The following is a 13,525-nucleotide window of genomic DNA, read 5'->3' as shown; positions in this document are numbered from 1 at the left end:
TAAATATCTACGCATCCAACAAAGGATACCTAAATATACAAAGCAATTATTAACAGACATAAAAAGAGAAATAGACAGTAACACAATAATAGTAGGGGACTTTAACACTCCACTTAAACCAATCAATAAATCATCCAAACAGAAGATCAATAAGGAAACACTGGCCTTAAACAACACATTAGACCAGAGGGACTGAGCAGATATACATAGAACATTCCATCCAAAAACCACAGAAAACCCTTTCTTTTCAAATGCAATGGAACATTCTCCAGGATTGATCAGATATTAGGCCACAAAACAAGTCTCAATGAATTTAAGAAGGCTGAAATAATACCAAGCATCTTTTCTGACCACAAAGATATGACACAAGAAATCGACTACAGAAAGAAAATCTGAAAAGCCACAAATATGTGAAGATTAAACAAAATGCTACTGAACAACCATTGGGTCAATGAAGAAATCAAATGAGAAATCAAAAAATATCTGGAGACAAATGAAAATGAAAATGCGACATGACAAAATCTATGGGATACAATAAAGGTGGTTCTAAAAGGGAAGTTTATAGCAATTCAGGCCTACCTCAACAAACAAGAAAAATCCTAAATAAACAATCTTAACACTGTACCTAAAGGAAATGGAAAAATAAGAACTCCAAAATCAGCAGAAGGAAGGAAATAATAAAAATCAGAGCAGAAATAAATGAAATACTAAAAAAAAAAAGAAAAAATGAAATCAAGAGCTGGTTCTTTAAAAAGATAACCAAAATTGACAAACCTTTAGCTAGACTCACCAAGAAAAAAAGACAGAAGGCTCAAACAAATAAAATCAGAAAGGAAAGAGGAGAAATTACAATGGACATCTCAGAAATAAAAAAGATTAAAAGAGAATACTATGAGAAACTATATGCCAACAAATTGGATATCTAGAAGAAATGGATAAATTCTTAGAATCATACAACCTTCCAAAACTGAATGAAGAAGAAATAGAGAATTTGAATAGACCAATCACCAGTAAGGATATCAAAACAGTAATCAAAAACCTCCCCAAAAATAAAAGTCCAGGACTAGATGGCTTCCCTGGCAAATTCTACCAAATATTCAAAGACTTAATACCTATTCTTCTCAAACTCCTCCAAAAAACTGAAGAGGAGGAGAAGCTTCCTAAATCATTCTACTAAGCCAACATTACCCAGACACCAAAATCAGACAAGGACATCACAAAAAAAGAAAATTACCAGCCAATATCACTGATGAACATTGATGCAAAAATCCTCAACAAAACACTAGCAAATCAAATACAACAATACATTAAAAAGATCATACACCTTGATCAAGTGGGATTTATTTCAGGGATGCAGGAATGGTTCAACACCTGCAAATCAATCAATGTGATACACACATTAACAAAATGAAGAAAGAAATTACAAGATTATCTTAACAGATGCAGAGAAAGCATTTGGCAAGATATAGCATCCATTTATGATAAAAACTCTGAATAAAATAGGTACAGAAGGAAAGTACCTGAACATAATAAAGGCCATGTGTGACAAACCCACAGCTAATATCATTTTCAATGGGGAAAAACTGAAAGCTATCCCTCTAAGAATAGGAACAGACAAGGATGCCCACTTTCACCACTCTTATTTAATGTAGTATTGGATTGCCAGAGCAATCAGACAAGAAAAATAAAATGGATCCAAATTGGAAAGGAAGAAGTGAAACTGTCACTATGTGCAGAGGAAATGATTTTATATTTAGAATACTCTAAAGAATCCACCAAAGAAGCTTAAACAAATATGGTCAATTTGCAGGATACAAAAATCAATATACAAAAACTAGTTGCATTTTTATACACTAACAACAAAACAGAAGAAAGAGAAATTAAGAATACCATCCCCTTTACAATTACAAAAGAATAAAACATCTAGGAATAAACTGAACCAAAGAGGTGAAAGATCTGTACACTGAAAACACTGTTGAAAGAAATTGAAGACAACACAAAGAAAGGAAAGATATTCTCTGCTCTTGGATTGGAAGAATATAGTTAAAAGGCCCATACTTCCTAAAGCAATCTACAGATTCAATGCAATCCTTATCAAAGTTCCAACAACATTTTTCACAGAAACAGAACCAAGAATCCTAAAATTTATATGGAACAACAAAAGACCCCAAAGAGCCAAAAGAATCATGAGAAAAAAGAACAAAGCTGGAGGTATCACACTTCCTGATTTCAAAATATACTACAAAGCTATAGTAAGCAAAACAGCATGGTACTAGCACAAAAACAGACACAGAGATCAGTGGAACAGAATCAAGAGCCCAGAAAGAAACCCATACATCTATGGACAGCTAATCTTCGACAAGGGAGCCAAGAACATACAAAGGAGAAAGCAAAGTCTCTTCAACAAATGGCGTCGGGAAAACTGGACAGCCACAGGCAAAAGAATAGAAGTAGACCATTATCTTACACCATACACAAAAATTAACTCAAAATGGATTAAAGACTTGAATGTAAGACTGAAACCTTTATATTTCTAGAAGAAACTATATGTAGTACACTCTTTGACAGTGGTCTTAACAGCATATTTTCAAGTACCATGTGTAACTAAGCAAGGGAAACAATAGCTAAAGTAAACAAATGGGACTTCATTAAACTACAAAGCTTCTGCATAGTAAAGGAAACCATCAACAAGATGAAAAGATAACCTAATTTGCCCAATTGAGAAAAGATATCTGCCAACCATATATCTGATAAGGGGTTAATATCCAAAATATGCAAAGAACTCATACATATCAACAACAAAAAAACTAACAACCCAATTAAAAAATGGACAAAAGATCTGAACAGAGATTTCTCCAAAGAAGATATGCAGATGTCCAACAGGCATATGAAAAGATGTCAACATCATTAACTATTAGGGAAATGCAAATCGAAACTACAATGAGAGATCACCTCACTCCTTTTAGAATGGCTATAATTAACAAGACAGGAAATACGTGTTGGAGAGGATGTGGAGAGAAGGGAACCCTCATACACTGCTGGTGGGAATGTAAACTGGTGCAGCCACTATGGAAAACTGTATGAAGATTCCTCAAAAATTAAGATCTACCATATGATCCAGCTACTCCATTGCTGGGTATTTTTCCAAAGAACATGAAAACATGAATGCATAAAGATACATGCCCCTCTATGTTCACTGCAGCATTGTTTACAATAGCCAAGACTTGGAGGCAACCTAGGTGCCCATCAAAGGACAAATGGATAAAGATGACATGGTATATATACACAATGGAATACTACTCAGCCGTAAAAAATGATACAATCCAACCATTAGTGACAACATGGATGGAACTTGAGGGTATTATGCTAAGTTAAATAAATCAGAGGGAGAAAGTCAAATACCATATGATCTCACTCATAAGTAGAGGATAAAAATAATGCAAAAACACACATAGAAACAGAGATTGAATGGTGGTTACCAGAGGGGAAGGGCAGAGGGAGGATGGCGAAAGGAGTGATTAGGCACATGTGTGTGGTGATGGATTGTAATTAGTCTTTGGGTGGTGAACATGATGTAATCTACACAGAGACTGAAATACATAACAATGTACACCTGAAATTTATATAATGTTATAAACCAATGTTACCACAGTGAAAAAAAAATCCCATAAACCTATAACTGGTTAAATAAATCACGATACATTTATACAAAGAAATACCATACAGTGAGCCGTGAATAATAATGAGGAAATTCTTTATATACCCTCATGACTTTTCACTGAACATCCTTTTGAATCTTTTGAATTGTGAACCAAGTAATATATTTCCTATACAAAGAAAATAAGCTTAACATTAGAAAAATAAATAACTATTTCCTTTTTACAATTTAAAGCCAAACCAAAAATGGCAAGAAAATACAATATCTTGTATACATATGGAACTGAAAAATATTACCTATGAGAAATTCGTAAGGAAATGGGTATAAAATACATAGAACAACAAAAAAACAAATAACAGAAAGAACACCACCTAAAAACAAAAATATTACCCAGGTAAGGGTCTAAAGCTTACACGTGCAATCATTACCAAAAATTAACAGAAGACAAAGGAGAGAAGAGTAATGGCAGTATTTAAACTGTTTCACAAAAGTAACTAAAGCTTTGAAACACCAAGGGCTTTATGAAAACTATACAAAGGAGCTCCATAGTTGTTTGTCGATGAGACAATGTCTGGAAAACCATTCAAATACAGCATTCTGTAATATTCCCCACCAAAGACAGAAATTATTAATTCACTTTATTTGTGTTCTAGTTACTTGTGACTCATCTGACAAATCAAAAGGATTGAGATCATAATCAAACATAAGAAAAAAGAATAAGGATAGGAAAGAACCAAAATGGACATTTACTATTTTTTTTTATTTCAGAGATAACTAAATACAAGCTTTTAGATTTGAGAAGTTCAAGGAAACCACTTCCAAAAGAAACTAAAAAAAACCTGAATATTATGCAAATAAAAGTATAAGTTCAAGACAGAATACAGCTAATTGGCTAAACTGAAGCATTCTTAGTAACCTAGTAAGATGACAAAAGTCACATTATACTAAGTATGAATACAAGTTACCATGAAAAGCTCAACAAAACAGTGGATCCGTTTTTTTTTTTTCAACCTTAAATAAAGCTTCATGTGTGCAAAATCTGATTTCACACGGATAAATAAAATACAGTGTATTTAACTTAGTGAAAGATGTCAGGAGATACTGAAATCTCACTCACCGACAAGTATATTGCTGATATAAACTGGCTGTATAAAGTGACTCAGCAATGCTCCCTGTACACCGAGCACTTCCCATCTTGTTAGTTTGTCACTTGAAGACATACTGCTTACTCTATTAACAACGTCTGCAGGACAGTAGACAGTCAGATAAATCTTGCCTTCAACAGCCACATGGAGACTCAGTTCTTCATTGGCTTCAAATGCAGATATAGAATGTGGATTAAGACGCCTAGAGAAAGAAAATAGTGTCTCCCTTTAAAAAACAAAGCTGACAAAGCAAAATCTACATTTACGTAAGAATTGCTCTCAAACATGTTTAACTTGCCAGTGTACATTTAATTCCGGTAATAGAAACAGATGAAAACCCAAAGCAAGGTAGGAATGGAGTGACTCTGTTCCACAAGATCAATACCAAACAGAAATTAACCACATTAAGAGCTTCCCACAAAGATAAACTCCATATTATTGCTATTCTTTACCTCCCTTAAAATCAAATGAAAATCTTATTTTTGTTCCTACCATAGTTCGTGATTTTTTCCTCCATATGAAAAAATTTAAAAACTACAAGGTGAGGGAACAAAGCAAAAAGAAAACTGACAATTTGTACTCAAGATTCATCTCCAATGAAATATGCTAAAACAATAAAACCTAAAATTATTTTTCTTGAAGTTTCTCTCTGGAAACACTCATTGTTCTTGTTTTCAAAGATGTTACTGGAAGGATTTTTAACAAAATATTAACCACGGTTATCCCTAAATGGTCAGACATGAAGTGAATTTTACTTTCTTCTTTGCGCTTGTCTGTACTGTTTGAATTTTATGCTGATGCTACCCATTCATTAAGATAATGAAGTTTTGGCCACAGATTGTGTATGCTTAACTCCTGTACTGGTATGTGAAAAGTGCATTAATCCATACTTTCCTAAAGTTTATGAAGTCCTAACACTAGAGAGGAGTAGAAGACTTTCAATAGCACAGAAAAGAAAGTGGTGAGGTGGAATATTTAAGTAGTGGTAATGGAATATTTAAGTAGTAGTAATAGATCAGATTGAGAAGAGGGGAGAGAGAAAGAATTTGTGGCCTCTCACAGCCTACAAATAACACCTGAAGTCCAGAGGGGGAATATGAAAAGATATGAACTTACCTGTTATATTGCTGTAGGATTTAGAATATATCATACAGTCATCCTAGTTGCTTTTAAAAACAATGTTCATAATACTTACAATTGTGACTTAATCTGGGCTGATCCTTTAGGCAACTGGTTCATATAGAGGTAAATGTTGATATTCTGTTTGAGAGTGAACAGATTAGAAGCTGGTTCTGTACAAAATATTGATTTTTCCATCATAGCAGGATTTTTGCTATAGAAGAGTAGGAGTTGTCTATAAAAGTATCTAAAACAAATGGAGTATAATTTTATTAATAAAATTTAAAAATGACGTATTTTAACAAGCATGATAGTCATATGTGTCATGAGCAATGTCCTTGTATGTCACAAGTTTTGATATTGATAAAAACTCCTAAAATAATCTTAACCTTAATGAAGAATTAAGTCCCTTGAGAAGTCCTCTACTGGAGCCCAGTCTGCCCTGTGACCTCCCTTAAAGCACCAGTCTTAACTCCTCCACTCTCATTTCACATTTGAGTCCTCAAATGATCCTGCAAAAGATCCATTTCTCTACTGATTCTTCCCTTCTTTCTCAGACAGTTCTGTTCCCTGCCTCTTAAGTGAAGCGTTAATTTTCTGCCTTACTTCTCTTTCCCCTTCCCTGACAAAACAGACAAACAACATCAACAACTTTGGTTCCTGCTCCTTAGTAGTTTTGAAGACAAAAACACAAGAGCATAGGAACAACACAATGAAGACCCTAAGTTATATTAACAAGTGAAGCAGATCTCCTGAAAGACTACTACTAATCAAATCAGGGACAGATACTATTTTGCTTATTAAAAAACCGATTTTAGGGGCTGGCCCCGTGGCTGAGTGGTTAAGTTCACGCGCTCCATTACAGGCGGCCCAGTGTTTCGTTGGTTCGAATGCTGGGCACAGACATGGCACTGCTCATCAAACCACGCTGAGGCAGCATCCCACATGCCACAAGTGGAAGGACCCACAAGGAAGAATATACAACTATGTACTGGGGGGCTTTGGGGAGAAAAAGGAAAAAAATAAAATCTTAAAAAAAAGTTTAAAAACAAAAAAACCCATGATTTTAATGCTATCATCAAAAATATGTAATAAAAAATTAAGCACCAGTATATAACAGTGCCAAGCATGAAAAGAAATAATCATCAAAGAGGTAGCTTTAAAGAGGTCAACCAATTCAACAAACACCAAGGTGAATGGAAGGACAATGAGTTTCATTATTTTCATGAACTTCCCCCAATTTTCCTTTTAAAGTTATAGGATTCTTACCTTATTACAGATATATATGTTTTTCAGAAAAAATACTATGTCTAAGTTTGTTTTAAAATCCTCTGGCAAAAAAAACCACCACTTGAGCCAGCCCCAGTAGCCAGTGGTTAAAGTTCAGCATGCTCCACTTCGGCAGCCTGGGTTCAGTCCCCAGGTGCACAACTACGCCACTCATCTGTGGCAGCGGCCCACATACAAAACAGAGGAAGATTGCCCACAGATGTTAGCTCAGGGTAAATCTTTCTCAGCAAAAAATAACATTAAATTAAGAATTCTTTTTTAAAAACCACCAACAAAAAGTGAGGATGCATAGCTTAAGTAAGAACAGCAGAATGCTAATAATTGGATATGCTGATAAGTGGATATGGCATCACTGCTGATAAGAGAATGATGGAATTCATTATCCTATTCTCACTTATGTGTGTATGAAAATTGCCATGAAAAAAGTTTTATAAAGAGTAAGCCCAATGGCTTAAAAGAATCAAAAGCTGGTGGATGTTGCAGGAGGTAATGCCTATTTCCCACTTCTCATGTTTTCATATGAAAGGACTTCAGAAAAGTAGCACTCCTGGCTTCTCTCTTACCTGCTATTCACTCCTCTTTAAAGGAGCAGAGTGACTAACGAGTTTGGAAAAAAACTAGACATGCTCACCTCAGATCCTTTCTCTCTTTCTCTTCGAGATCTGCCAGCCTAAAGAATACCTTATCTACACTTTGCTATATTGTAAACTTTGTACAGACCTCATGAGTGGAAATCCATCAGTTTCCGATGCTGCCTTTGCATAAGTATGTCTAATTCAGGGGTGAAATATTACCAACCCTACTTGGTCCAGATCTAAACCTATATTCTTCAAATACTTAGTAATAAAAATGGCATGTTTATCTTAAAAAGAAAAGGTTGTAAAACTCTTAAAACTAAGTACATAAGGTCTTGATAATACAAGCCACTAAAATCAACAGACTAGACATTGCAGTTACTATAATAAGGTTTCCAAAAGTGACACAGAAATAATCAGATAGCTTGGATAAGAAACTGTCACATCCTTGGATCAATGACCAGCAAAATTCCATTTGAAAATAAAGATATGTACGTGGTTACTTTGTGCTGAGAGCATTAATATTTGATGGCGTTAAATACATTTGTTACACCTTACCTAAGGAGAGACCTTCTTGCCGTAACAACAGCATGAGTGTCATGCAACACTCTTCCATCTGGCTTAATGCACTGGCTGTAATTGTATTCCCCTGTGCCTATAGCTACAACTTCGTGCTGTCCAGCTGAGAGGAAAAGGTTAACAGTAACAGGTTATTTTGATCTCCTTCTTCAACCTCCACCTCTAACTTACCATTTTAAAGTTAGTAAAATATATTGACCAAAAAGATGAAAAAAATAATTCCAGGATTTCAAATACAAGTTTGAAAGTGTTCTAAGAAGCAAAATTTTAAAAATAAATATCTCAATTAAAAAGTCAACTTTTATAATCTGATACTTCATCTAAATTTTTACCACAATCAACAGAATCACCAGATATCCTTTCAAATATGCGTCTATTTCTTCTACGTCTAGATTTATTTGGCTTGCTAAGAGACTTTCTTTGTCCTTCTATTTCTGTCTTAAATTATCTACATATAATGTCTCTAATTTTTCCTTAATCCACTCAAACTCTCTACAAACCAAATCATGGTTTCCTTCTCTGTTCCACTAAAACCACTTTTATTGAAGAAACAAGCACCTTACGCTTTTTTCAGTTTTGCTCCACTTACGTTTTTGCTGTACCTCATTTGAGATTTCCTTGACATTCTATGCTCAGAAGATACCCAATTCTTTCTTCCTTTCACATCCTAACTATGGGGTCTTTCTATAGCCCAGTCACTAGCTCATTGGTCTTTTTTCTCTAAAGATTCTCCTCTCAATATCTTGCTCATTCTATTTTTCATTTCTGTGTTGATGATTTCAGAAAATCTCTGGTCTAAGTTTTTCAAATAAAGTTCAGTTTCACATTTTCAACTAGCTAAAGGATTTTCACTAATCCAACAAAAATTGCTGAGGTCCTACCAAGAACCAGGCACTGAAGTAGATGGCAGGAATAAAATGCTGAACAAGACATGCTCTAAAGAAGCTTCTAATAGGAGAGACATTAAAAAAAGACTAAAACCACAAATTGTGATAATTGCTTTAAAGGAAACAACTAGGGGGCTAATGAAAATAATAATGGGGGGAGAGGTTACCTCATGCAGACTAGTTGGGAGAATCCCTCCCTACAAAATGGAATTTAAGTTTCAGTATGAGTGAGCATGATGAAGAGTGAAGTAAAGAGTTTTCCAGTCAAAAGAAATAGCTTGTGCAGATGCTGGGCAAAGAGAGACCAATGTAACTGCTCCAGTAAAGGGAGGGAAGAGAATGGCATAAGGCGAGGTTCGAGACAGTGGCATGATAAACCATGCTAAGGAGTTTGTGGATTTTACCCAAGAGCTATGGCAAAGCTACTTAAAGTAAGGAAGCAAAAACCATATCGGGTACATTTTAAGATCACTCCCCTGTGTGGAGAATGCTATATGTAAGGTTCAAGAAGCTGAATTAGAGGGCCTGTTATGGTAGTCTAGGTAAGAGACAATGACTTAAGACTCAAATGATGGAAGTTAAACGGAAAAGAATGATCATATATGAGGTTGAGTTTGGGGATATAATCAAAAAGGACTTAAAGATGAATTGTAGGGTGTTACAGAAAAGGATAAATAACGGATGACTTAGGTTTTCAGTCTGAGCAACTGGGTGGATGCCATTCACTGAGATGGGGAATGCTGGAGGAGGACTAGGATTAAACGGGAAAAATTAAAGGCTCCATTATCTCTAGTGTAGCTGCTCCAGTTAGGGGTAGTAAAAGGGTAATTACACAGTGTTAGTGTAAGTTCTGGAATGGTGATGTAAGTTCCAAGTTATAAAGGGCAATAGTGTAGCCAAGAATTTAGCTTCCTTTTCAACTCTGTAATTTGGCCTGCAGTGTTTCACAGAGATGATAGAGTTTGATAACGCAGAAGATAGAGGGGATAGCCAAAAGAAGGACATTCATCAAGATGTGAGAGGGAATGGAATCAGGCTTTAAGTGAAGGGATTAGTCTATAAGAGAAGAGACCCTTCCTCCACTGTAACAGTAGAGAAGATGGATACAAATACAGTAAAGTATACAGATTTGGTGGCAGAGGACAGAAGGTAGTTTTGATTTGATAGCTTCTTATAGACCCAATTAAAAATTATGAGACAAGGCCATTAGTTGAGAGCAAGGATATAAGAGAGGCTGTGGGGTATTTGAGGACAAAGCAAAAGTATGAAACAGCCATCACAGGGAATGTGTGACCAATCCTACTGGAGACACAAGCTGGCTGGGCAATGAGAAATATCCATTTGAGGCTTCTAGTAATACATTTAAAATGTGTACTGATTGTGTGAATTACTCCAGGAACATGTACTTGATTTTAACTCAGGCTTTCCCCACCACACATTCACAGTCATATTTCTAAAACCAATTTATTATTCTCACCCATGCTCTTCTCCACACAACTTCACATCACTTCCAGATTCCCTGTGCATATGTAAACACCATTCTCCTATGATGCTGAAATGATGTTATTTTTTATTCATCTTATTTCATCTATCATTTGTCGCCACCTTCATCTTATTACGTTAATTTTTTTAAAATATTTTTTTCTCTTCCTGGTCATATTTACCTCAACTCTAGTACAGTACTCCATCACAAGCATCTAAGCTGGGATTCTCTAACTCAGGTTCAATCACTGTAACATTTTTAAAAAATTGTCTGTTGTCAATTATTGCTTAAACATCAATTTATCTTAATCATCACAGATACAATTTAAGCTCTTACTAAACACCAAGTACTGTACTACTTACATTATCATATTTAATCCTAACAACTCCTGGAAGTAGAGGTTATTATTTCTATTTTTAAGAAATGAGAAGAAAATTGAAGCAGAGATATTAAGGATATAACTTGCCCAAAGTTATTTAAGTAGCAGAGTTGAGTATGACACTAATGTTCCCATAATTATAGTACATTATCAATCCCTGTTCAAAAATCCTTCACAGCTTATTATCTATCTCATTAAACCTAACTTTTGACTAGCTTTTAAGCCACTCCATAGTCTAGTAATATCCTACTAACCTAACTGTATTTTGTATTACTCCTGTGTATATACTATTCTGCACTAGAAATAAATTTCTCTCTCATTGTCCCATAAACAGTTTTCTAACTGCTGCTCTCTTCCCTCATGTCCTTCTCTCTCCAAGAATATCTTCCTTTCCTCTATTTATTCAAACCTAATTAACCCTGAAAGTTTTAGCTTAAGTCTCACATGCTCCCAGTTCTCTACCTATGAATTCTCATGCATTTCTGTATTACAGAAAATAATTTTTAACTTTTTTTTATCATCAGACTTTCAACAGTATATGTATATCCTCTCGTCACTTAGATTATAAAACCTCCTTAAGAATGGGGTCAAATCTCAAGTTGTTTTTATATCATCTATCTTATTCAGAGACGAATATAATTCAAACACTTAATCAATGATCAGTCTAGAACATTAAAGGGTAATAAAAGATAAAATGTAGCTGGAATCACATCATAACATCCACAATAAAGACCAGAGGCTCATGGCTTTTCATATTTTAATCTTTTCTTACTTGAAAATGAAGAAAATACATTAATTTTTATAGAGCCTTTCTCAACGTTTGTTATAATGGGGATTAGATTTCAGATGGGTAGTGGTTCCAATAGAGTTATTGTTTAAAATGTTAGGCATTTACTATTCTGCAGTTCTCTCTTGGCTCCTGGTCAGTATACGTTATCTCTATCTTTGAGAACCTTTGTGTTTAATGAGCCACATCTACTAGAAAAGGCCACTTCAAATCAATGTGACACCGTTATCAACAGGGGCAAAGATAGTTAATTAAAATACTAGTATAATACCGGGCTGGCCTCGCAGTCAAGCGGTTAAGTTCACCCACACTGCTTTGGTGGCCCAGGGTTTGTCAGTTTGGATCCTGGGCGTGAACCTACATATCACTCGTCGGGCCACACTGTGGCAGCATCCTACATAGAAGAACTAGAATGACCTACAACCAGGATATACAACTATGTACTAGGGCTTTGGGGAGAAAAAAAAAAGAGTAAGAATGGCAATAGATGTTAGCTCAGGGCCAATCTTCCTCACCAAAAAGCATAAAAATAAAAATAAATAAAAATCTTGCAAAAGTATCCTCAACTGGGGCAGTACTAAAGAGACAGTGATGAAACGCAAGATACAAATCCATTAAAAAATACTACTATCGTATAGTTCAGATCATTAAGATATTTGTTTTTCAACACATCCCAGATATTTGGACTTACCTCTTTCAATTACAAAAGCTGCCAATGAATTGCTACATTTCAGATATTCTGAATGAGCAGAAACTAGTTGATTAAATGTTTCTTTAACAATCTGTGAAATCTTGGCATACTGAATATGTCTTCCTTCTAGAAAAAAAACGCAATATGGATTTGAAGAACATTGTGCTATCTCCTAGAGGCTTCTATTATTCCTATTACAAACTTACAACTCAATGAGTGAATAATTTACAGAGATATGTAAGCAAGTTTTAATTTACGTCATGACTGAGATTTTAAAGTATTCAATTCTAAAAGAACACAAGCTATTGAACTTTTTGGCTAACTTCTTGTAAAAAGATCTCTTAGTATTACATATGAGACAATAGTGATTTATATTTGGTTTTATATTTTATATTTATATATTGATTTATACTTTATATATCTTTATTTGATTTACATATTCCGAAAGATTCAAAAGTTATACAGGACACAAGACAATTCTTCGTTGTATAGGATTGTCCCACAATGCCAGACAACCAACATCTCTTGAATGACAGGAGTCTTCCCCAATCACTGTGACAATTAAAATACTCTCCTTAGTATTTGCCCCACTGAGTATCACTGCAAAGCACTAAGCACTTAAGACTCTTGATACCGTTCCATGTTCCCACTAAAAAAGTCCCAAACTTTGAAAGGGGACAGCTTTAAGTAATTTGGATTACCGTAGAACATTTTACAACCAAGAATATACATCAAAAGTTACCCATGGATTTTTTTTTTAAAAAACACAACAGAGCTTGAGATTCTGGAGTAAGGGCCCTGGCCATCTGTTGTTCTGTGTATATATGCTTGTGTATCCCTAGTGTTCTAGGGAGGTTGCAGAATCACTTAATAAGGTATTTCTCAAAGTTTAGTTGTAAGCCACTGATAGTTACTGATGTTTCATGATGGTT

The 13,525-nt window shown here is 34.9% G+C and overlaps 1 protein-coding gene across 1 annotated transcript in view; it reads right to left on the bottom strand.

The window, feature by feature from the left end:
- ADAD1 (adenosine deaminase domain containing 1) overlaps window positions 1-13,525 on the bottom strand; it is a 48,071-nt gene that overhangs the window by 21,886 nt on the left and 12,660 nt on the right. The window contains exons 5-8 of the mRNA XM_046657369.1: window positions 12,594-12,719; window positions 8,346-8,469; window positions 5,999-6,169; window positions 4,776-5,005 (exon numbers count right to left, since the gene is read on the bottom strand). Coding sequence (XP_046513325.1) covers window positions 4,776-5,005; window positions 5,999-6,169; window positions 8,346-8,469; window positions 12,594-12,719 — 651 coding nt within the window. The remainder of the gene's footprint in view (window positions 1-4,775; window positions 5,006-5,998; window positions 6,170-8,345; window positions 8,470-12,593; window positions 12,720-13,525) is intronic.

Source organism: Equus quagga, chromosome 3, assembly GCF_021613505.1.
Source record: "Equus quagga isolate Etosha38 chromosome 3, UCLA_HA_Equagga_1.0, whole genome shotgun sequence".
In the NCBI taxonomy this organism is placed as follows: domain Eukaryota; kingdom Metazoa; phylum Chordata; class Mammalia; order Perissodactyla; family Equidae; genus Equus; species Equus quagga.
The sequence above is the reverse complement of the archived record's forward strand: the minus strand, read 5'-3'. Positions and strand labels throughout refer to the sequence as shown.